The sequence below is a fragment of the Saccopteryx bilineata genome, chromosome 2 (genome assembly GCF_036850765.1).
Source record: "Saccopteryx bilineata isolate mSacBil1 chromosome 2, mSacBil1_pri_phased_curated, whole genome shotgun sequence".
Classification (NCBI taxonomy): domain Eukaryota; kingdom Metazoa; phylum Chordata; class Mammalia; order Chiroptera; family Emballonuridae; genus Saccopteryx; species Saccopteryx bilineata.
In genome coordinates, this window is record NC_089491.1 from 269,519,065 (window position 1) to 269,544,638 (window position 25,574).

General features: G+C 42.9%; 2 protein-coding genes and 1 pseudogene across 7 annotated transcripts in view; 2 read left to right on the forward strand and 1 right to left on the reverse strand.

Moving 5' to 3' along the window:
• Positions 1–4,104: 4,104 nt before the first annotated feature.
• On the reverse strand, positions 4,105–11,943 carry ERP29 (endoplasmic reticulum protein 29). Its single transcript, XM_066260577.1, has 3 exons — positions 11,724–11,943; positions 6,571–6,709; positions 4,105–4,921 (listed from the first exon to the last, which is right to left on the reverse strand). Exons 1-3 carry the CDS (start codon positions 11,853–11,855, stop codon positions 4,419–4,421), a joined length of 774 nt encoding a protein of 257 aa, XP_066116674.1. The 5' UTR covers positions 11,856–11,943; the 3' UTR covers positions 4,105–4,418.
• The window catches only part of TMEM116 (transmembrane protein 116), a 131,467-nt gene continuing 117,739 nt past the window's right edge, over positions 11,847–25,574 (forward strand). For all 6 annotated transcript variants that reach the window (XM_066260573.1, XM_066260570.1, XM_066260572.1 and 3 more), the window contains exons 1-3: positions 11,847–11,963; positions 24,844–24,890; positions 25,409–25,472. In XM_066260573.1, coding sequence (XP_066116670.1) covers positions 11,886–11,963; positions 24,844–24,890; positions 25,409–25,472 — 189 coding nt within the window. In that variant the 5' untranslated portion in view covers positions 11,847–11,885. The remainder of the gene's footprint in view (positions 11,964–24,843; positions 24,891–25,408; positions 25,473–25,574) is intronic.
• On the forward strand, positions 25,157–25,255 carry LOC136327388 (U6 spliceosomal RNA; annotated as a pseudogene).

Sequence of the window (25,574 nt, forward strand, 5' to 3'; positions counted from 1 at the left end):
TGTGGATAAAAAGGTAGAGAAATTTTTAGTGTTCTCCAAATAATGAAAAATGTACAATACCTAGCTGTGTCGCCCATCAATTTTGTATATTTTCATAATTTTAATTGTTCAGAATTGCATTATATTTTGCAATCACTATGTTCAATATGGATTTGTCTTTCATTTTAACTTTTAATATAAAAAGGGGTTTCAATGTATCCATGGCCTTGTTGTTGAAACTCTTCCTCCTTATTTGATGTGATTTATTAAAATGGGAAGTATATATTCTTCCTTCTTTGGAATCAAGCAAAGCAAATCTGCTATAAACTGAATGAGTTAATTTATATAAATACCTTTATTTTAAGTTGGCATTTCTGCCTGGTTTTTTTTTGTTCAGATTCCTAGTAGCTACCTCTTAAATGGTATAATTCATCTCAATTTTGTATTAAGTGTTAAAATTCTTCAGCAAAACTATAGTAATTGTGAACTTAAAATTTATATTCCAAGGCCACTTGTCTTTTTGTTTAAAAGTAGAACCTTGCATGCTAGCATTCAATACTCCAGTATACGTTGAGTATTCATTTTACTATGTGCCACATTTTAGGCTCTGCTGATACAATGGTAAATGAGACCATATATCTCCATTAGTGGCAGAGGTGGGGAAAGTGACAAATAGTAGCCTGTTATTAAGTTGTTTAATAAGTCAAGGTATATGGTAAACTGGGTCATGAGAGGACACTCTGAGTGGTGCCATCTGACCTGAATGAGGAAGAGTCAGTCAGCCATGGGAAAAGGAACACAAGTGCAAAGGCCCCAAGGCAGGAAAATAACCAGGTATGTTCCAGCAACTGGAGGGGGAAAAAAATGCTCAGGTGGCTGAGCCTTCCTGTCAAAGAAGGAGAAAGGTGGGGACCTAGATAGAAAGTAGACTGGGGATAGAGCAATGAGGACTTTGAGGGCAGGGGCAGAAATGAGGTTTCCAAATTTGGTGGGGAGTTAACTGGAGGACTGCAGACAGGCTGATAACGTGACTTACCCAAGAGCATGTGAATCCACAGGCTAAGATGGAAGTTTTTGTGGCCACATGGACAACAGTGGTAAGAAGAGCTGTTTTTCCTCCTTGAGTTTCCTTCTGTCCTGTGATGATTACGTGCTCTTACTTGAGCCCTGAAAAGTCAGCTGCCACTTCCCATGCCAGCGTTATTTTCCTTTAGCAAAGGGTGGGGGGTTGGATATACCTCACTGCCATTTTTGTTGTTGTTGTATTTTTCCGAAGCTGGAAACAGGGAGGCAGTCAGACTCCCGCATGCGCCCGACCGGGATCCACCCGGCACGCCCACCAGGGGGTGATGCTCTGCCCATCTGGGGCGTCGCTCTGTTACAACCAGAGCCATTCTAGCGCCTGAGGCAGAGGCCACAGAGCCATCCTCAGTGCCCGGGCCAACTTTTGCTCCAATGGAGCCTTGGCTGCGGGAGGGGAAGAGAGAGAGAGAGGAAGGAGAGGGGGAGGGGTGGAGAAGCAGATGGGCGCTTCTCCTGTGTGCCCTGGCCAGAAATCGAACCCAGGACTCCTGTACACCAGGCCGACGCTCTACCACTGAGCCAACCGGCCAGGGCCAACCTCACTGCCATTTTTAACTTTCCCCAAAAGGTGGACTCGCTTATACTTTCTCAAGTTCCCCATTTTTTTAGATGCGATCTAAAAATGATCATCTGATGCAGACATGTGTTTCATATAGGTAGAGGATAAGCAACCGTGAACCAGATGCTTAAAAAATTATCTGTGGCATACCTAAAGTAGTTTATGCTTGAGGAGCAAAGCTCTTTTGTAACCTCCCGCTTCCACATCTCCTAGTAAGAGTGGGTTCCAGGAAAGGTACTATAATTTACATAAGAGAAAAGTAGTTATTACATATGAGATGACTGTATACTTCAGACTACCCAGTGGGGTAAGGGTTGAATAAGATTCAAACTCTGAAGCATTGATGAAATGAGCTAAAATCAAGATGACCTTCCCCCCACACACCATTTCATATTCTTAGTCTTGATGGCCATGTTCAAATTCCCATTCTGTCTTGTTCTCTAATGAGTCAATCTTTCCTAATGTGAGTCTAATGCCAACATTTTGTGACACCAGTTACCAAGGACGATTTGTAAATTAAAATTATGTTTGGCAATATTTGAGATACTTTGCAGGTTCCTTCGGATTGTTTGTGTTGTAGCCAGGGTCTCACTTGCTTCAGGTTATCTGGAAATTCCCTCAAAATTGTTATACTTGTTTGACTCTAAGAAACCAATACGTAGCCTTCATTACAGATTAGTAGCACTTAAACCACAATATCAATTAGATGTTAAGATGTAGAAAGAAGGCATCCATTTAACTTAAGTGTTAGGGAAAAGTGAATTTTATGTGGCATCTGCAAATCAGTACAGACTCTAAAACTAGAAACAGGGCCCATCTTTAATGAAATATATTTGATACAAAGAGCCTCTGATGTGTAACCTAGCCCTGTCCAACAGCCATTTTAACTCATGACCTGAAGCTTATGATGATACCCAGCCTGCCCATCCAGTGAAGTACCCTGGATGTGTTACCACCTTCTTTTCTCTTACTATTGAGAAGAGACCACATTCAGGGACAGTGAAAGCATTTAGTTTTAGAGTTCTTTCCCTACCTGCCATTTGTCTTACTCTAATTTCCATAAGACAGTGAATACTTACTACTTTGGAAGTGACTATTTTAGGTAGATAATAAACTATAGAACAGCTAAAGTAAGTTTACCTGTGAGAAGTATCCAAAAAGATCCAAATTTTTTTTTTTTTTTTTAGCGAGACAGAGGCAGGCAGCCAGGGAGGGAGATGAGAAGCATCAACTCATAGTTGCATCACTTTTAGTTGTTCATTGATTGCTTCTCATATGTGCCTTGACCAGGGAGCTCAAGCCCAGCTAGTGACCCCTTGCTCATGATCCCATGCTCAAGCCAGCAATCCTGTGCTCAAGCTAGTGACATTGGGGTTTCAAACCTAGGTCCTCAGCATCCCAGGTCAATGCATTATCCGCTGTACCACCACTGGTCATGCCAAAATTTTTCATTTAGAATTGAAATAAAGCCTAGGGGAACTGTTGGGCCAAATATTACAGGGGTGGGCAAAAGTAGGTTTATAGTTATGATACAAATAAGTACAATAGTAAATAATAAGGCTAAACTTTAGTGTTCTCACACTGTAAACCCACTTTTGCCCACCCCTGTGTATTTTGTCCAAAGAGGACCTGTGCTGGCTCTGGGCAGGTGTTTAGGTTGAGCATCTTTTTCCTAGTTGAGCTGTTAGCCTAAGCTGCCACAATTGTTTTTGTTCCCTCCACTTAAACACATGGATTTTCCTGCATTTTTTGTTTCCAGTAAACACCTATCTGGCTAATATTGACATTTTCAAATAGTTTAAGGTGCAAGTGGGGATGTTACAGAGTTTCACTGCAGATACTGCTCCTCACTACAGAGAACAGATTTCAGTGACAAAGGAACTTAGATGGTAACCCCCCCCCCCTTTTTTAACTTTCACATTGGACTGAAGTGTATCATTTAGCTGTTAAAAACCAAACTCAAAAAACCCATCAGATTTTATCAGCAAAACTAGGAATTTCCTACACATATCTCATGGGAATATGGAAAATAATTAGAGGTTCATTTACATTGCCATTCAGGTTTTTTTGTTTTGTTTTGTTTTTTTTAAAGACTATTAATTTTAGAGAGAGAAGCAAGAGAGAAGGGAGGGAGGAGCTGGAAGCATCAACTCTCATATGTGCCTTGACCAGACAAGCCCAGGGTTTCGAACTGGCAACCTAAGCGTTCCACATTGATGCTTTATCCACTGCGCCACCACAGGTCAGGCCACTATTCAGTTTTAAGGACAAGAAAGTGTGGACAACACAATTGACCACCCACAACTCCTCCATTTGAGTCTGAGGCCTTGAACTGGGATTGGCTTCCACATGTTACCGGGACAGTCTATTCTACTGGTAAAGTAGAATCTATACCAGCTTGGATTAAAAATTGAAGTCAAAGGAGAAAGCAGGTCAGTCCAATGTATAATTTGTAAAAGAAAAGTGAACAGCTTCAGGTCTACTTAACCAAAACATGAAAACTTTAATTTGATCAGAATTAACACCTGTCAAGGATGTGGGCAGTACAATTTCTTTATAGCACCAATTCCTTCTGAGGGGGAAATTCCTAAGCCATCTGAGGAAGTGAGCTGTACCTGGACTGGCTAGAGAAGTGTCTCAAGCATGGTCACCTCAGCATCAATGTCTGGGTGTGCTAAGATTTCTGAGTCAGTGTCACTTTCCCCAACAGTTCCTTCCATCCCAGGACAGTCTCGCAGCCAGCAGGGAACTCTCCCTCCCCAGTCCCACCACACTTGGGAAAACAGGGAGTGCCTTTTCACAGCTCCTCCTTCTCAGCTCCCTTCTTCTGAAAGGCAGTTAAGATGTTTAAGCTCTTTTGGAGCTCTTCCTTCTTCCCGTCACTCATCTTGTTCTTCTCAATCAGCTTGGTGATCCGGGTCATCTCGGATGCTGGGAAGTCCTCACCTTGGTCCAAGACCTTCCCCATGATCTTCAGGTACTGCTCAGCCCACTTCTTCTCAGACTCCTTCACATTTGCCAGGCTGTCCTGTCCCCGCTTCAAGAGGGCCCGGCGGGCCTCCACGCCAGAGGCCCTGACGAACTCTCCGGCAAGGGTGTCATATGCAGGCAAACAGCCAGGCATACCTAGGTAGACCCCATGCCCCTTGAGCCAGCGCTGGATGGCTGCAACCTTAACAGCCCCACTATACAGGATTGGGTTCTCAAAGTTGCCATCCCGGAAGAGATAGTAGACTGGGTAGTTGTCTTTGTCCAGCTTGTATTTCTCGCTCAGCTCCATATTCAGCTTGTCACCATAATCTGTGAACAGAAACCAGATGTGAGGAGCAAGACCATGGGGAAGACGGCTGTGAGGCCTCTCTGAGCTGAGAGGAAGGAGAATCCTGGCTATCTGTGAATTCCTCCTGTTACTGCACTTAACCTCTCTGAACTTCCTTTTCCTCATCTGAAAATGTAATTCATCTCATCTTAAACTAAACTTGCTGTGGTGTACCAGATTTCTTGAAAAGCCATGACCCCGTTTTCACTCTGTGTGGCTTAGACAGAAAGGTGCTAGGTATTTTGCCTATAGACAGGGAAGTAATTCCTGGCTTCCTCCCTCTCTGCCCTCCCCAGTCATCTGGACTGAAAATGTAATGTTCCTCATCAGTTATTATGTGCCCACTATGTGCCAGGTACTGTTCTAAGTGCTGAGGATCTAGTTGTGATTAAGAGTACAAAGCTCTGACCTCCAGGAGCTCATATTCTTCTAAGGGAGAGAAGAAAGGTAATAAATGACCTGACAGAGTCAAGTACTTAATGTGTGGTAGCTGACAGTATTTGCTATGTCCTACCTAAAAGGCAATATGTGGTCCGAAGGGCTGCTGCAGTGATGACTGGTTTCTTACACCTGTCACAAAGAAACAGCCAAGGCCACCTTTCACGAGGCAATACAATAGGCAGTGTGGGGTTCCAATCCTAGTTCTGCCACTATAACTCCTCTATCTTGAGCAAGTTACTCTAAAGTGTTTCTGCATTTGAAAAATGCGGGTCATAGTATTTCACAGTCACAAGGATAAGACGCATGTGAAACACGCAGCACAGTGGCCCGGCACACAGTAAACATCTGATAAACGTCAGCTATTATAATTATTATTCTAAAAGCCCCAAGGGAGTGAACTCACAGTTGAGTCAGAAATAACCAACTGCCCTGCAGAGGTGTGCCAGCTCTCTTTACCCAGGACTTGATCCCTGAGCTTACAGAGCTGAGGCATTCCAGCTGGGAGGACAGTGAGAGGGAAGAACCCACTGCACTTGGGATTAGATACGTGAGTTGAGTTCTGCATGAGCCACATATTCCCCCACATCCTTGAACTTCAGGTTTCCTTAAGGATGACATGGAGACAGATAATAAATCTTGCCTCAGGTGGTGGTCAAGTGAAGATTAAAAACGTAATATCTGTATACATTTTTACAGACTGCAAACCACTAAATGTTGGCCACTATTATTAAAGTCACTGTGGTTGAAAGCTGCCTTTGGTTTAGTGGCAACTCTGGTGGATTTGAGCTAAAGCCAAAACCCAATAGTTTTGATAAAAAAGAGCTGAAGTGAAAATGGAAAAATGGACTACGCTGTTCCTTAGGAGACATGGCACACCTCCGACCACAGTTCCCTGCAAAGCCAGTTCTAAGTTCTCACTGCAAGTTTAATGTCAGTGGAAGGTAGAGGTGAAGAATGGTGGACTCTCTCCCTTCAGGCACCTGCAAGGCTAAACTGAGGTTCCATGGTCACAGAATCTGCTTAAACTAAGCTTGCTGTGGTGTACCAGATTTCTTTAAAAGCCATGACCCCGTTTTCACTCCATGTGTGGCTTAGACAGAAAGGTGCTAGGTATTCTGCCTATAGACAGGGAAGTAATTCCTGGCTTCCTCCCTCTCTGCCCTCCCCAGTCATCTGGACTCATTCATACCTGAGATCCCCACCTCTGCCACCAGGAGATCATCGCTGGAGGCCGAGTTTTCAGCCAGACGCTTGAACTCATCCTGCTTCTCCCCGTAGGGGTACTGGGTGTCGAACTTCACCAAGACGAACTTGCTTTTGGGAATGACCTGAGGATGTAGAGCAGGGGTCCCCAAACTTTTTACACAAGGGACCAGTTCACTGTCCCTCAGACCATTGGAGGGCCGGACTATAAAAAAACTATGAACAAATCCCTATGCACACTGCACATATCTTATTTTAAAGTAAAAAAACAAAACGGGAACAATATAATATTTAAAATAAAGAACAAGTAAATTTAAATCAACAAACTGACCAGTACTTCAGTGGGAACTATGCTCCTCTCACTGACCACCAATGAAAGAGGTGCCCCTTCCGGAAGTGCGGTGGGGGCCCGGTAAATGGCCTCAGGGGGCCGCATGCAGCCCCGGGGGCCCGTAGTTTTGGGGCCCCTGATGTAGAGAGCTGAGCAAGTGGGGGGTTCCAGGAACCTTTGGGACTAAGTGTCTTTCCCAATGGACCCCTGGTTAAGAAACAGAGTAGAAACCAAGGCCACAGGGGAGACAAGCTCTCACATACTATTCATTCATTCACCCATCGATTCATTTAACAATGTAGTGGTGTCTGCTATGTGCTGGGTACCCCATTAGGTGGTTGTTCATACTAATCAAAGACATTCACAACCCTGTCCAGAATAAACAAATCTAGCTGTACTAAGCTTTGTTAAGGCTAAGGAGACCCTTAGCACACAAGAGGTTGGTCCCTGTCATACCCATCATCCCAGGGGACCTTTCTCAGTAAACACTGAACCAGAAACCTGACAAAAAAATCAACCAACTAACCATTTATAAAGGAGTTGGCACCATGTAGGACGCTTTGGTAGGGAGCCCACAGTTTGAACTCTGCAATTTCAAGGCTTAAGGGAAGTTGCTGAGAGACCAGACTTGGGACAATGTCCCTTCCCTACACCACAGTTCCCTGTGGCTAGATCTCTAGGTACTGTCAGGGCCAAGACTTTTATTTTATTTGTAAAATTCACTTCCTCGTTCTAGCCATTTTATAGTGTACAATTCAGTGGGATTTAGTACATGAACAATGTTGTGTAACCATCACTGATACCTAGTTCCAGGACATTTTTACCACCTGAAAAGGAACCATATAGCCATTAGGCAGCCATTTCTCAGTCCTCCTTTCTGCCCCCCAGCCCCTGGCAACCTCTAATCTGCTTTCGGTCTCTATGGATTTGTCTACTCTAATGGAATCATACAATATGTGGCTTTTGTGACTGCCCTCTTTCACTTAGCATAACATTTTCAAGGTTCATCCATGTTGTGGCATGCATCAGTATTTCATTTCTTTTTGTGGCCGAATAAATATTCCATTATATAAATAGACCACAGTTTGCTTAGCCATTCATCAGCTGAAGGACATTTGGGATGTTTCAGCCTTTCAGCTATTTGTGAATAGCTGTTATGAACATTCACATAAAAGTTTTGTTTTTGCACCTGTCTTCATTTTTGGGGGGTATATACCTCGGAGTGGAACTGCGGGGGTCGTGTGGCAATTCCATACTTAACGTATGGAGGAAGCCCAACGACTTCCTTTGATGGTTTCTTCTGATACACAGATATGATCTAACAAACTAACTTTGGTCAGTAACAATCTTCTCTTCCTCCTACAACATTTTGTTTTTCTAATCAGAGTGATCACTGCCATTCAGAATTTCATACCAGGCAATCACTGTCCTAATTATAAGTCAAGCTGACATCATTCCAGTTTTTGATAGTCCTTGTTCCTATTGTATGTTGATGTCCATTTAATTTTAGGTTTTAAAATATATATATTTTGCCTGACCTGTGGTAGCGCAGTGAATAAAGCATCGACCTGGAAATGCTGAGGTCGCTGGTTCAAAACCCTGGGCTTGCCTGGTCAAGGCACATATGGGAGTTGATGCTTCCTGCTCCTCCTCCCCTTCTCTGTCTCTCTCTCTCTCTCTCCCTCTCTCTTCCCTATCTAAAAATGAATAAATTAAATAAATTTAAAAGAGAAAAAAAAAGATAAAACCTTTAAAAAAAAAAAAAATATATATATATATATATATATTTCACAGTGCCTAGGGGCACAAGAGGGAGAAGCCACCAGAACAGGTGATCTTTAAGTGATCACTGACCCCCCAAATTTCTGAGCTCTGGGTGCCTAAAAGCAGGGAACACTTAAAATATAAATCAGATCACATCCCTCTGGCCCAAGTGGCCTTATTTCCGTTCAATACACCAAACTCATTCCCATTTAGGGCCTTTTCATTTGCTGTCTGCTGGCTGGAGTGCTCTTTCCCCAGTTCTGTCCCTGGCTATCATTCAAAGCTCAGTTCAAAAAGCCACTCCTAATGATGGGGGCCTCCTCCCCTCAGACTGTCTGATAACTGCTTTGCTTCCATCATACTCTATCTCTTACCCTGCTCTACTTTCTTCGCTGCATTTAATCACTCTTTGAAATCCTTATTTGCTCATCTGGTATCTGTCCCCTCCACTAGAATGTACATTTATGAGAATAAGGACCTCATCTGGCCTGTTTTCTGCTGTATCCCTAGGGTCTAACAGTACCTGTATGTATGTAACAGATACTCTGAAAATATTTCCTAATGAACAAAACTAGGGCAGATGTTGGTAGCAGATGCTACATGTTCAGTAGGAAAACAATTTAGAAAGCACAATACAGGATCTCTCCCTGCAAGAGGCCTGCATTTATATTATGGAATATTAATATGGAATAAATTAAAACAGTGCTCTATCAATGAAATAATCGAGAGGCCTCCATCCTTTACTTTCACTATTACCACTGGCAGAATGGCTTTGAATGAAAAGCATTTGCACAATGAAAATTTTTTAAATGTATTTTTTTACTCAGTCTGTACCTCTTGTATTTAGGCAATGTGCTTCTTCAATGTACAGATGAATTCATTATCTATTCATTCATTGAATAAAAAGGTACTGAGGGCCTTTCATATGCCAGGCACCATTCTAAGTGAACAAGAAAATGGACCATAAAGATAAATGACAGGATCTCATATCTCTAGTGATGGCGAAGGGCAAGAAACAAAAAAAGGACATTGAAAGTCACTAAAAGGCAGACCTTAGGCCAAGGCCCTCGGACATAATAACACTAAGGTAGCTCCCCTCTTGTTCAATAATAATGAAGAGAGTGACATTTAGAAAGAGACTGGAGAAAACATTTGTTCACACAACAAATTATTGAACATCATCTATGTAACATGTCTGTAACTTGCTAGACTGTACAATGATCAGTGAACAAAATAGGCAAAGTAGTTCTTCCCAAGCATGTAATACTCTGTGGGAAATGATAAAATAGACAAGAAAAATAATCAGAGATGTGTGCTCTGCAGAAATCAAACAGCAATGTTGATGTGACTGGCACTTGAGGCTAGGGGATGGGGAAATCAAGGAAGGGCTCTGAGAAAGTAACATTTAACCTCAGCCTGACTGATGAGAAGCAACCAGCCTTCAAAGATTGGGCAAAGAATGTTTTAGTCACAAGTGCAAAGGGCCTAAGACAGTAAGTAGTACTGAGCTAGGAATATTAAAGGACAGAACATGTATGGCTGGAGCAGAGGGGACAAAAAAGGAGGATGGTTGGTTCATGAAAGGACAGGGAAGCAAGGGTCAGACCAGGCAGGATTTAGGCTACTATATGGAGAATGGACTGAGAGTGGGCCACTGTCACAACAGCCTTGACCAGGGTGGCAGCAGTAAAGATGGAGAGGCACCAACTGATTAGGAAATACTGTTAACTTGACAGTACAAAGTCTCCCTCTAAGTCACACTGAATCTGTGATGTTATCCCATTCCCATGATCCTGGGGTGGGAGGCATAGGGGTGTCACTTTGCCAATAAAGGCCCCCAAAGTACAGGGTGCTGAGGGTGTGCCTAACAACCAACCAGCCTAATAATGTGTGCTTAACAATCCTTGAACTCAGCCTTGAATGGACCACATGTGCCAAATACACAAGATACCTTCTGAAAACAGGAAGGGTTCTAGGTTTCACTTCCCAGCAACGGGTACAAATTAAGAAAATAAAACGATGGGCTCTCTCTAACCCTTAGCTGGGCCATCTTGTAAGCAAAGTTAAAAAATTGCCTGTGGGTGAAGATAGGTGCAAGAGGAGGAGGTTGGGGCTGCATTCAGTTCTCAACATTTCCAGTGGCCATTTACCCAGGCTAGGATCCCAAATTCTGTAAATTTGGGGGGGGGGGGCGGTAGTTACAAATTCTTCCATGCCTTGACCCGATTTTATTCATTTTGTCCCCTGGCCCAAGATATTCCCTTTAGAGTGGTTGAACAGAGGCTTTTCCCCACCACTGACATAAGAGTGAGTGAAAAAGAGGAAGGGGGAGTGGGAGGGGGAAAGAGGGAGAGAAAGACAGAGAAGCATCCACTCGTTTCACTTAGTTTTTCTATTTAGTTGTGTACTGATTTAGTTGACTGTTTCTCCCACGTGTCCTGACCCAGGGTGGAATCGTGACTACTGGCGCGCTCGGTGGGCGCTTTTATTCACTGATCACCCGGCCAGGGTCCCTGAAGCCTAGGCTTAAGGCTCGCACTTTTCAAGCAGCCGCAGGCTACCTGGACACTGTCTGCATATTGCAAGCAGGCTGCAATCCACGCCAGAGTAAAAGGGACGCAGACAGTTAATACTACGGGCTTCTACCTCGCCGCCCAACCACAGCCCAAGCTGTGGGCCCGCCTCGCACCGCCCCCTGGGTCTCCCACTTGGGACTCGAGGATTGGATCTCGCCTGGCACGGCCCCCGCCCCATAGGGAAGGGGCAGCCTGTTCCCTGGGCTGCATCTTTGCAGCAATTTTGCCAAAGAAGCAAGTACAAGTATAGCAAAGGCAGGGATTCGCGGGGACCCTGGAGCATGTAGACCCCATGGTGATGACACAACCTCGGCCCAGAGTCCACCAGCCCCACAGGATGGCGGGAAGCCCCAAGATCATCGTTACAGACCACCTGCTGCCAACACTCTGTCCCCTGCGTCCCCCCGGGTGCGCGCTGCCCCGGGCACTGTGGCAGCACCTGCGCGAGACGTTCCCCGCCCCCATTACCTTGTAGAAAGTGACTGTATCCAAGGGAAGGGCACCCTTGGTGTGCAGGCCGCTGCTGCCCTGCAGCGCGGAGAGGAGCAGAAGGAAGAAGAAAAAGGGAAACAGTGGGGTGAGGGAAGCGGCGGCAGCCATCACGCCGGCTTCGGGCGATGGGAGCTGGGAATGCTGTGGCTGAGAGAGCGCGGAGCCGGGCGTCACGTGACCAGAAGGGCCAGCCCGGGAGGCTTACGCCAGCCTAGGGTGAGAGGGCGGGGACGCGTGAGGGGCGGGGAAAAGGAGCTGCCGTTCGCGCGCACTCAGGGTGAGAAAGAGGAGCGACGTGTGTGCTAGAGAGGAGGGGGGGGAGAGAGGGGAGAGAGAGAGAGAGAGGAGAGAGAGAGAGAGAGAGAGAGAGAGAGAGAGAGAGAGAGAGAGAGAGAGAGAGCCGCGCATGCGCACTCGGTGAGGCGCGCAACCGGTCCTCCCTTTCCTCGTCCGCCTCCGCGTGAGGAGAGGCACGAGGCGTGCTTGACGTCTTTGCAGCTCTAGGGTAGCTCCCTTTCCTCTCCTGTGAGGGTGACGACGAAAGCCATTATACCTTTTGCCTTCGGTCCGCCAGGCACTCAATTGGGTGCACCACGACCTTCGGTTAGTCTGTCAGTTCGACTGCGCCGCCGCCCTCCCTTGAGTTGTCCTCGTATGACTCCCGGTCAACCCTACGCTGCTACCTCCCCTCGCCAGGCCCGGCTCTGGGTCAGGTGACAGGGCCACCGCTGCCCTCCGACCAGCCTGGTAGAGGTGCGCGCCTCTGCTGGGAGACGTCAGGCCTGGCTGGAGGCTCCGTGCCTCGTCCGGCCGGGGTCTGGGTTCCGAGAAGATTTAAAACAAAACACAAAAAAACTAAACGTTGTATTCGACAGGTCCTTGTTCAATAATAGGCTTATCTATTTCCAGCAGCTGCTGGGTTTGCCTGTGAGGACACAGGCACGAATGAGAGAGCTCTGGGCTGAGGGGCCTCGGTGTTGGCGGAGGGGCAGGCACAAGACGGGCACTGCAGCGCCTGCTCGTGGGATAGGAAATAAGACAGTGACAGTCCTGGGCGAGAAGAAACGCAGAGGAAATAAGACAGCGACACAGTCCTGTGAGGAGAGAAACGCAGAGGAAATAAGACGGTGACACAGTCCTGGGAGAGCAGAAACGCAGAGGAAATAAGACAGCGACACAGTCCTGTGAGAAGAGAAACGCAGAGGAAATAAGACGGTGACACAGTCCTGGGAGAGCAGAAACGCAGAGGAAATAAGATAGCGACACAGTCCTGTGAGAAGAGAAACGCAGAGGAAGTAAGACGGTGACACAGTCCTGGGAGAGCAGAAACGCAGAGGAAATAAGACAGTGACACAGTCCTGGGAGAGCAGAAACGCAGGGGAAATAAGACAGTGACACAGTCCTGGGAGAGCAGAAACACAGAGGAAATAAGATGGTGACACAGTCCTGGGAGAGCAGAAACGCAGGGGAAATAAGACAGTGACACAGTCCTGGGACAGCCTAAATGCATATTCAGTCAACCCTTTTCTGGAATGCCAGGGACATGCAGCGACAGGAGATGACTTTTAAGATGGATCTAGAAAGCAAGAGGAGGCATTCAGAAGGCAAACACCAAAGGATATTTCGAGCAAGGGGGAAAAAGCATGATGCATCCGTGAATGTCCCCCGGGGCACATTGTAGAGGGCCTCTTCAAGCTAAAAGGTTTGCAGCCACCCAAGGTTTTAAGCAGGGCAGAGATTTTAGATTGGCTGTCATGCAAGAGGGAGAGGAAGGGGTTGGGAAGGAGAAGGTTGAAGATGGGTGGGGTGGGGGTCTCTTTCAATAGTCCAGGTCGGAGAGGTCAGCATCCCGCAATAGGCCACCAAAGTAGGGATGAACGGGTAGGGATGGAATTGAGTAACTTCTGTAGCGTAGAATTCACACAACCTGATGAACAGTTGAATGTCAGTATAAGAGAATAAGTTATATTGATATAATAAGGGGATTAGCACCATATTCACCATTGTATGTGTCCAATAAAGGTGTGTGTGTGTATATAAATTAGTCATCAAAGAGAATAGGATCCAATCTTGGGCAACCATTCTGGATGGAAATGTTGAGTGAATGGTGTGTGTGTGTGTGTGTGTGTGTGTGTGTGTGTGTGTGTGTATTTATGGAAGGTTTGGAAATTTTTATTTTGACTTTGCCCTAATTATTAAGTAAATGACAGAAGTTAGAGGAGGGGAAAATTACTATGAGTTAAGGTGGTTAAGCACGGCTTCCTGTACAGCTCCAGCTGGGTGGTTCAGTGAATAAACTATACACCTAGCATATGGGTTCATCCCCAGACAGGACACGTACAAAAATAATAAGTTGATGCTTCTCTCTCCCCCACCTCAAATAAATGGAAAAATTAAAAGAAAAAAAAAAGAAGGCTTCATGTAGGTTGTGGAGATGGAGTTAAGCCTTGGAAGAAAGATTGTTCTAGTTGGACAACAAATGAAGAAGAAACAGAAGTGAGAATGAACATGACACTTGGGGGAATGACTGAGTTGCCTGGAAGGAGTACTCAGAACAGCAATTCATAAGAGTTTCATGTTTTATTATTATTATTTTTTGACAGAGAGAGAGAGGAACAGATAGGGACAGATAGGAAGGGAGATGAGAAGCATCAATTCTTCATTGCAGCTCCTTAGTTGTTCAGTGATTGCTTTCTCTTATGTGCCTTGAAGAGGGGCTGCTACAGCAGAGCTAGTGACTCATTGCTCAAGCCAGTGACCTTGGGCTCAAGCCAGCGACCCCCTTTCTCAAGCTGGTGAGCCTGTGCTCAAGCCGGGGACCTTGGGGTTTTGAACCTGGGTCCTCCAAATCCCAGTCTGATGCTCTGTCCATTGCGCTACCACCTGCCTGGTCAGGCAAGAGTTTTGTGTTTTAAACTCAGGTAAGGGAGAGTCTTGATAATCAAACTAAGAATTGCCTGTTTTGTCCTGTAGTCAGTAAGGAACTATTAAGAGTTTTTAGAACCCTTTATATGACATTTAGACTGTTTTATAGTTACTTCTGAGTATGTAAATGCTTTGGGTATACCCAGTTAATATGATTGATCAGAAGTGACTTTTTAGTCTTAGTTTAGAAGTAGGTTTTGAAAAAAGTGAAGAAAGTGGATTATTAGTTGTACTTTTCGTATGAATTGCAAAAGTACAGTAATTGTCTCAATGCTTCCTTTTAATAACACTCTGGTCCCAGTCATTTCATGATATGGTTAGATTTTTGGCTGCAGGACCCTGACAATTGACACAAATAAGCCAGGTGTAATTCTCCATATTTAAGAAGTTATAAAATCCCACAGTTGACACATGTAGAAAATAAAAAAGCTCATTCTGGGTGTTGTGTGGACATAGGGAGTAGGAGTGGATGCTTGTTACCTGAGGGGCATATGACCCGTGTAGCAGCTGGAGTAAGGGGCATATGACCCGTGTAGCAGCTGGAGTAAGGAGGAAGAAAAGTGACGCGGTCTGTTAAGGCAGCATGTAAACTCTCATATCTTTTTTCTAACTTTATCAAGCCATTGCAACAAGTCTCACTGACCTATTTGCTATTCCTTTTGTACACAATGCATGTTCCTGCCTCAGGGCCTTTATACTGGTTTTCTCTCTTTTTCTTCAAGATATTCGTATGACTGCTCCTTCACTTCCCTCAAGTCTTTGCTCAAATGTCAGCTTCCTAGGATCTACCCTGACCATCATTTTAAAAATTTCTCCTCCTCGATAACTTTCTGCTTTCCATCTTCCTAGTCTGTTGCTCTATAGTGCTTGTCAAATTGTTCACATACTACATAATTTGTTTACTTTTAAATTTTCTGTTTCCCTTGAGGGCTGGGATTTTGGTTTCTTTGTTTATATCCCCAGCACCTAGAACAGTGTCTCACACATACTAAGCCCTCAGTTAAGTACTTTTTTTTTTCTTTTAAGAGACAGACAGGAAGGGAGAGGGTGAGAAGCATCAACTAGTAGTTGTTTTCACTTGAATTGTGTATTGATTACTTCCAAGAGAGGGAGGAGAGAGACAGTGAGAAGCATCAACTTTAGTTGTTCATTGATTGCTTCTCGTATGTGCCTTGACCCAGGCCATGCCAGTGTCCCCTTGCTCATGCCAGCAACCTTAGGCTTTTCATGCCAGCAACCTTTTGGGCTCAAGCTGGTGAGCTTTGGGATTATGTGAATGATCCTCTGCTCAAGTCAGTGACCCCATGCTGACAATCCTACGTCAGAGCCAGCAACTTTGGGGTTTCCAAACAGTGACCTCAAGGTTCTGGGTTGATGCTCTATCCACTGCATGCACCACCACCAGTCAGGCCGTCAGGAGGGGTAAGGGTTACATTGATGAACAAAATAGATGTGCTCACTGCAGTCCTAGTGTGGAAGACTAATATTAAATAATTACATGAATAAATATATAATCACAAATTGTGATAATTTCTAAGAAATGTGAGGGCTTATGAAAGAATATGATGGGGGAATAACTTGGCTTGGACTTCATGGAAAACTTGTAAAAATAAATATATTTAAGCTACCACCTAAAGCAGGGGTAGTCAACCTTTTTATACCTACCGCCCACTTTTGTATTTCTCTTAGTAGTAAAATTTTCTAACCGCCCACTGGTTCCACAGTAATGGTGATTTATAAAGTAGGGAAGTAACTTTACTTTATAAAATTTATAAAGCAGAGTTACAGCAAGTTAAAGCATATAATAATTACTTACCAAGTACTTTATGTCGGATTTTCGCTAAGTTTGGCAGAATAAATCTTTATAAAACAACTTACTATAGTTATATCTATCGTTTTATTTATACTTTGCTCCACTACCACCCACCATGAAAGCTGGAATGCCCACTAATGGGTGGTAGGGACCAGGTTGACTACCACTGACCTAAAGGATGGACAAGATTCAGCTCTCAAGGAGCTTACACTTACCTGACCAGGCAGTTGCACAGTGGATAGAGCGTCGGACTGGGATGTGGAGGACCCAGGTTCGAGACCCCAAGGTTGCCAGCTTGAGCGTGGGCTCATCTGGTTTGAGCAAAGCTCACCACCAGCTTGGACCCAAGGTCGCTGGCTTGAGCAAGGGGTTACTCGGTCTGCTGTAGCCCCATGGTCAAGGCACATATGAGAAAGCAATCAATGAACAACTAATGTGTTGCAATGAAAAATTGATCATTGATGCTTCTCATCTCTCTTCATTCCTGTCTGTTTATCCCTCTCTCTGACTCTCTCTGTCTCTGTAAAAAAAGAAAAGAAAAAAGAAACCCTGGTCAGGTCACATATGGGAGTTGATGCTTCCTGCTCCTCCCCCCTTCTCTCTCTCTCTCTCTCTCTCTCTCGCCTGTCTCTCTAAAAATGAGTAAATTTTTTAAAAAAGGAGCTTACACTCATGTAATGAGACAGAACATTAAATAGTTATATAAGTAAATATAAAATTGCAGATTGTCACATGTTAGTAATCATTTTAGGAAAAGAAAACAGCTTATGCAATTTGGGGAACTTAAAATATTTGAGAAACTGAAAGAATTCCACTCTGGAATCTGTCCTTTAGTAATAAAATCATCAGCACAGAAGGAGGTTATATGTGCAGGGATATAGGAATGTTTACTACAGCATTGTTTGAAGAAGCAAAAAAAGAAAAGAAAAAAAACAATATGAAAACAACCTACATTGTCATGAGAGGAAGTGTTAGATAATGATCTTAAGTGGAATATTATACAGCTATCAAATGGATTAGAGCTGTTTCTATTAAAATGAAGAAAGCCCTGGCCGGTTGGCTCAGTGGTAGAGCGTTGGCCTGGTATGCAGAAGTCCTGGGTTCGATTCCTGGCCAGGGCACACAGGAGAAGCACCCATCTGCTTCTCCACCCCTCCCCCTCTCCTTCCTCTCTGTCTCTCTCTTCCCCTCCCGCAGTGAGGCTCCATTGGAGCAAAGATGGCCTGGGCGCTGGGGATGGCTCCTTGGCCTCTGCCCCAGGTGCTGGAGTGGCTCTGGTCGCAACAGAGCGACAGCCCAGAGGGGCAGAGCATCACCCCCTGGTGGGCAGAGCGTCGCCCCCTGGTGGGCGTGCCGGGTGGATCCCGGTTGGGCGCATGCGGGAGTCTGTCTGACTGTCTATCCCCGTTTCCAGCTTCAGAAAAATACAAAAAAAAAAAAGAAAAGAAAAAAAAATGAAGAAATATCCATGAAATAATAGGTGAAAAAGCAGTATGTACAGAAATATATGATAACCATTTAAACAACCCATTACCATTACAACAGCCCTCATATATGTTTGTATATATTTGGATATATTTTAATGAGCATAAAGATGTAAAGATACACCAGACTATTAGTATTGGTTACAGTTGAAGGGGATGGAGAGAAAGAAAATAAGACTAATAAAAGGAAAAAAAACTATTATAGAATAACATTAAACAAAAATGTAAATATAAATACTAGCTGTGTCATTACTACAGCTATAAAAATTGAATATTCATATGGACAAGGACTTAAAGTAACATCAATAAAACATTGTTTTGACTAGATGATGAGATTGCAGGAAACTTTACTTTGGATTTCTCTTATTTTGATATTGTTTTTCAACAGTATAATATTTAAAAACTCAGATTTTAACATCCAGGAGTTAAATAATTTCAGCTGAGATACTTTTCTTTCTTCTTTTGTACCACTTTCAATTCATGTATTTTTATTTTACTTTTATGTACTCTTTTAAGCCACACAAACAAATTAGCAAAATATTTTGTAATTTCATAAATGTTACATCTCTGAGGTGATATGATAATATTTGAGCTGATATTTAAAGAATGAGAAGGAGCCAGTCATGTGACTACTAGGGGAAGACCATTCCAGAGAGAGGGAACAGCTGTTGGAAATAATCTGAATTGGAAAAGTACTTGATATGTTGGATTACACTTCGTGGGGAGACACTAGGATGGCCCCCAGTGATTCCTGTCTCATGATATTCACACTCTTGTAATCCTTTCGCTTTGAGTGTTGGCAAGATCTATGATCAATAGAATACAGAAAAGTTGATGGAATATCACTCTACTGACTTGGTTACATAAGATTGCGACTTCTACCTTACTAGGATGACGTCTTGCAGAAGTCGACAGGGCAAGCAAAGAACTTATTGTAGCCTTTGGCCAGCCAGTAGTTAGTTGGGAAATGAGACCCTCAGACCAATAACCTTCAAGAAACTGAATTAGACCAACCACTATGTGAATGTGGAAGCAGATCCTCCCCATTTGAGTATTCAGTTGAGAACTAGCCGTGGTCAACATCTTGATTATAGCCTTGTGAGAGACACTGAAGCAGAGGACCTAAATAAGCTATCCTTGGACTCCTGACCCATGGAATATATGAGATTATAAATTTGTTTTAAGCCAGTAACTTTTTGTGGAAATTTATTATGGGCAGTAGTAGGTAAGTAGCGCACACACAATTTGATAAATACCCCACTAGATTTTCTTTCAAGTCACTGATGAAAGTGTTTTACAGAACAGTGTCAAGTCAAAATGCTGGTTCACTCCACTAGAAGTCACTCCTAAATGGGCATTGATCAATGAATTAGCACTCCCTTAGGTGTATTTGTTCAATAAATGCCTTTAATTGTGCTTCCACTTGGTTTATATTTACTTTTATATCACAAAATTTCTCACCATTCTTGGTAAAAAATACTACATATACTATGTCTAGTAGTTCTATCCAAAAAGAGAATGGGGTTAATCAGGCATGTTATTTATAAATCCATGCTGACTTAATGGTTATAAATTTCTAATTGTTCAAAACCACATATTTTGGATAGGTTATTCTAGAATATCTGGGATCAATAGTTTGCAGATTCTACAATCTTAGAAAAAATTTTTTAATTTAGTGATCAGTTTTCTATAATTTCTAGCAATTTCCCCATTTTTACATGAACTCTCAGGTTTCATTCAGTAGTTTATTGGGTTAACCTACATGTTTGATCAGAGTCCTGAAGTATAATTTGTCAGGCTAGGAGTGGTGGATTCATTTAGAGCAGTCAGGTGCTCTCTCAAAATCTTTCTCTTTAGTTCCCTCTTGCAATGTTTATTTTACACTTTTTTTTTTTTTGAGAGGATAGAGACAGAGAGAAGGAGGGAGGAACAGGAAACATCAACTCTCTTATGTGCCTTGACCAGGCAAGCCCAGGGTTTTGAACCGGCAACTTCAACGTTCCAGGTTGACACTTTATCCACTGTGCCACCACAGGTCAAGCCAAACCTTTGCCTATTTAAAAATTAGGTTGTGTTTTTATTCTTGAGTTGTTGGAATTCCTTATATATTCTATATTCAAGTCCCTTATCAAATATATGGTTTACAAATATTTTCTTCCATTCTGTAGATTGTCTTTTCACTTTTTTGAGGGTATTCTTTGAAGCACAAATGTTTGTAATTTTGAAGACAAATTTATCTACTTTTTCTTTTGTTGCTTATGCTTTTGTTGTCATATCTAAGAAGTAATTGCCTAATAAAAGAGCTCTCTTGATGTCATGTTAATTTTAAAAATTATCTTTTCCATCTGGCCAGTGGTGGCATAGTGAATAAAGCCTTGACCTGGAACGCTGAGATCACTGGTTCAAAACCCTGGGCTTGCCTGGGTTCAAAACTCAAGGCACATAAGAGAAGCAAGTAATGAACAACTAAAGTGAAGCAACTAAGAGTTCATACTTCTTGCTTCCCCCACCTCCTCTCTCTGAAATCAATAAATAAAATCTTCAAAAGTATTATCTTTCTCTTTTCTCCTATTAATCAGTTTCCTGTTGGAATACTGTAGGTGTTAAGAGTGAGATGTCCGACTGAGTTTGAATGTTGGCATTAATACTTTATAACTTTGTAATCATAGGGAAATCACTAAACTGTTTTAAGCTTTAGTTTCTTCAACTGTAAAATGGGAATAATACTATCAATACTTCTTACCTCAAAGTTTGTGTTGAGAATTAAAATGCTTAACATAGAGTCTTACACATAGAAAGCACTTAATAGTTGATTGCTGTTATTACTAGGAATCTTCTTTGAGTTGAGTTTTTTTTGTTTTTTGTTTGTTTTTTTTTGTATTTTTCTGAAGCTGGAAACGGGGAGAGACAGTCAGACAGACTCCCGCATGCGCCCGACCGGGATCCACCTGGCACGCCCACCAGGGGCAACGCTCTGCCCACCAGGGGGCGATGCTCTGCCCTTTCGGGGCATCACTCTGCCACGACCAGAGCCACTCTAGCGCCTGGGGCAGAGGCCAAGGAGCCATCCCCAGTGCCCGGGCCATCTTTGCTCCAATGGAGCCTTGGCTGCGGGAGGGGAAGAGAGAGACAGAGAGGAAGGATGGGGGGGGGGTGGAGAAGCAAATGGGCGCTTCTCCTATGTGCCCTGGCCGGGAATTGAACCCGGGTCCCCCGCACGCCAGGCCGACGCTCTACCGCTGAGCCAGCCGGCCAGGGCCAAGTGAGTATTTTTGTTTAAATAAAAATATTTTACTAGAGCCCTGGCCAGTTGGCTCAGTGGTAGAGCATTGGCCCTGACATGTGAAGGGAAGTCCTGGGTTTGATTCCTGGCCAGGGCACACAGGTGAAGCACCCATCTGCTTCTCTACCCTTCCCTCTCTTCTTTCTATTTCTCTCTTTCCCCTCCCGCAGCCAAAGCTCCATTGGAGCAAAGTTGGCTCCAGTGCTGAGGACGGCTCCATGGTCTCCGCCTTAGGTGCTAGAATGGCTCTGATTGCAGCGGAGCAATGCCCCAGATGGGCAGAGCATCAATCCACCCCTTGGTGGACATACCAGGTGAATCCTGGTCGGGTGCATGTGGGAGTCTGTCTTTCTGCCTCTCCCCACTTCTCACTTCGGGGGAGGGGGAAGTTTTACTAGAAAGTTATTTTTCTTACTTTGTATCCACTGCATTAACTTGCTCATGATAGAAGTTTAATGAATATTTGTTAACTTAAATTGATAAGTAATATAGAGTAGACCCATTACCTTAAGTGAGAGCTGGGGTGTGTTTGAACTTACTAAGGAGTTAAGTAAAAAGAGGAGAAAAGAAAACAAGATAAATATCACCCACTTCATCATTTGAACTTGGGTTAACCCTTGTAGAAAAGGAAAATGGGAAGATTATGTTTTCAAAGACATTTCAAAGGACAGTGCTGAAATCTACAGAAGGCAGGGGACTAATTTAGAGAGAAAAATGGAAAAGTAAATCCCCACATGTTGGCTGGTGGCCTAAGATGTTTTAGAACAGGGGTAGTCAACCTTTTTATACCTACCGCCCACTTTTGTATCTCTCTTAGTAGTAAAATTTTCTAACCACCCACCGGTTCCACAGTAATGGTGATTTACAAAGTAGGGAAGTAACTTTACTTTATAAAATTTATAAAGCAGAGTTACAGCAAGTTAAAGCATATAATAATAATTACTTACCAAGTACTTTATGTCGGATTTTCGCTAAGTTTGGCAGAATAAATCTTTATAAAACAACTTACTATAGTTATATCTATCTTTTTATTTATACTTTGGTTGCTCCGCTACTGCCCACCATGAAAGCTAGAACACCCAGTGGGCGGTAGGGACCAGGTTGACCTGCACTGTTTTAGAATGGTGCAGAAAGAGAAAAGTTCTGTCAAGAACAGCAGACTGATTTGGCATAGCTGTTCTCTTAACAATCTGAGATTTATTCTTGACTGAGATAAGAGCCCTTTGTTCAAAAGCATTCCCTTATTGCTTGATGAGACTATCATTAAGCCCCTTACCCTTATTACTTAGATATGTGATTAGAGGCCTCAAGACACTCCCTAAGACCTGTACTAGAGATTTCTGATCCAGAAATTTACTGATATTTTAATTTGTTTAATAATTTAAGCAAAGTGATTAGAGCCTACCTCTACTCAACAATATCCCATCTTCTACTGTACACTATACTTTTTTAATTAAATTTTTTAAATCTATTGATTTTAGAGAGAGGGAAAGAAAGAGAAACACTAATTTGTTGTTCTAAGTATTTTTTTTTTTTTGTATTTTTCTGAAGCTGGAAACGGGGAGAGACGGTCAGACAGACTCCCGCATGCGCCCAACCGGGATCCACCCAGCACGCCCACCAGGGGCAACGCTCTGCCCACCAGGGGGCGATGCTCTGCCCCTCCGGGGCATCGCTGTTGCGACCAGAGCCACTCTAGCACCTGGGGCAGAGGCCAAGGAGCCATCCCCAGCGCCCGGGCCATCTTTGCTCCAATGGAGCCTTGGCTGCAGGAGGGGAAGAGAGAGACAGAGAAGAAGGAGGGGGTGGAGGTGGAGAAGCAAATGGGCCCTTCTCCTATGTGCCCTGGCCGGGAATCGAACCCGGGTCCCCCGCACTCCAGGCCAACGCTCTACCTCTGAGCCAACCGGCCAGGGCCTGTTCCAAGTATTTTTGCATTCATTGGTTGATTCTTGTAAGTGCCCTGACTGGGGATGGAACCTACAACCTTGGCATATGGGGATGATCTTCCAGCTGAGCTACCTCATGCTATATTTTAAACCTCATATGAATAAATAAGTCATATATTTAAAATATTCAAGTCATGAAATGATCTAATTTATATTATCAATGAATGTTTATAGAATATATGCAAGTATGGTTAGATGAAATGAATGGTTACATTTATTATTAGTATGAAGAGTTCTGCTTTCTCCTTCCTCCAACTTTTGTCCAAATTTTACCAGTCCTTACAAATACTGTTCAAATGCCAGTCAGTATATATTATTTTTGTGTGCAGGTAATTTAAGATTTTGGTATTCAACCTATTTTTCCTACTATATTTTAAGCATCTGGAAATGTGGGTTTGTATCTTGTCTTTATATCTTCCATAACAATGCTTTACACAAAGTTGATATATAAATATAAGTATATTAAGTGAACCCAGTAATTTAATTATATAATTATATTTCTGTTGGGAATTTGTGGTATAGAATAATGAAGGTGTTAGGATTAAATAAATAGGAGGTATTAATAACCCCTTCTCTTCACAGTTTTTTCCTGGTATTACTAAAAATTTATTGATTGAGAGAATATGCAGCCTATCTTTCTCATCACAGGCTTCAGTCTCTAAACAGGGGCAAGTTTTAAGCAGACCACCCTTCTTCCCCATTTTTCCATTCCATTCTCTCTGGTAGCTCTATTTACCTTTTTGCTATGACTCATTCTTTCTACCTTTAATTATTCCTGCCTCTTGCCCTTTCTTATAATTCCTAATGCTTTTTAGAATTTTATTTCCTTGTCACCTGCTCTTTCTTTTTTGTTATTTCTGCTTGGCTTTCTCCTCCACTTGTTGTCACCTTCTCCCCTTGCCCTCAGGATACAGGGCAGGATTGGGTGGGGAGGAGCCCAGCTCGGGTAGGGGTGGAGCCACCTGCTCACCGCTTGGGGATTCCGACCTGACCAGAAGGATCCGGCTGCTTAAGCAGAGCTGGGGCTGAAGTCCCTATGGCCTTCCTACCGGAGGCCAGGATTCTGACAGACAGTCCAGACTTGGTGAGATTCGAAACTGCCCCTCACTCTTTTTTTGCTCTCCTTTTCTTCCTCCCTGTTCTGTGTTTTTCACTCACAGTATCTCTCACCATACTGTTTTGTTCCTCTTGTTTCTTGGCTATTTAGTATATTCTATTTTTCTCTGTCTAGCTCTGTCGCTCAATTCTATTTAGTATTTGTTTGCCTTTCCTATTACCCATTCTTTCCATACATCTGTCTGTTCTGTCTCAAAATTTAACATTTCCTACCTCTTCTCTATTTTATTCTTCCCTTTATTAATTTTTTATCCAACTCTTTTTTTTCACTGTTACTTTCTAAACACCTCTTTATTCTTTTTATCTTACTGTTTCCCAGAGCTGTAGCATTAAAGGAGTTTTGGGAAAAAAGCCACCCTGCCTTTCTAAGGGATCTGCCTTTCAACTCATTCTCAGATTTATGATGTATTTTGATTAGGCACTGAAGAAGAGTTTGTGCTCTGCACAGATAGTTAATAAACAGTGAAACTAGAGTAAGGTTTAAAATTAAATGTAAAGGTTTAATTTTACTCATCATTTTATCTAGGTTTATTTCGCAATACAGTGGATACAATTTGTTATGGCTACTCTGAGGTAAGTTTACTTAATATCATGTAATATGACTGTTTAAACTAGTATAAGCAAAACTGGAGAATTCTGAAGGTTTCTACATTTCCCCTTCTCTGAGGATTTGCTTTTATACTTTAGTTAGAAATGCTATTCTTTACCATGCTGATATTTTCTGATTAGTAAAATGTTACAGTATCAACAGTAATAACACCAAAAAAATACAGATTGAGGGCTAACATCTGAAAATCAAAGGACAGCTTAGCCAACAGGATTGATTTGCAAAATCCATCGTGTTGGTAGCATATAGATAAAAACTGGAATGAAACCTAAGGTTAGCATGGGCCTTGTGCAAGGATGACACCTGAATTCATGAAGTATTCTGTATTTAAAAAAATATATGTGCAGTTTATTTTACGCAATCATGTGTCAATAAAGCTGTAAAAATCAATAGCAAAAATGAAGGAACCCCAATTATCCTATTTTATTGATCTTGAGGTTTTTTTCTCGCCCCCTCCTCATTGATCTTGTTTTATCTCTGTCAGTGTTATAGGTTCAAGTTCACTTATTGCCTATGCTGTGTTCCAGAATATACAGAAATCCCCAGAGGTAAGCAATCTCTTTTTGTGTTGGATTTGAATTTTTAGTGACTCAGCCTTTGATAGAATTAAGAAGAGGTGTCGCCTATAAATGATGGAATTATTCTATGAA

Coding starts and splice junctions, on each gene's coding strand:
- ERP29 (XM_066260577.1), bottom strand. CDS start 11,855: ATGGCTGCCGCCGCTTCCCTCACCCCACTGTTTCCCTTTTTCTTCTTC. Junction 6,710..11,723: donor ATACAGTCACTTTCTACAAG/GTAATGGGGGCG, acceptor CTACATCCTCAG/GTCATTCCCAAAAGCAAGTT. Junction 4,922..6,570: donor GGCAGAGGTGGGGATCTCAG/GTATGAATGAGT, acceptor TTCTGTTCACAG/ATTATGGTGACAAGCTGAAT.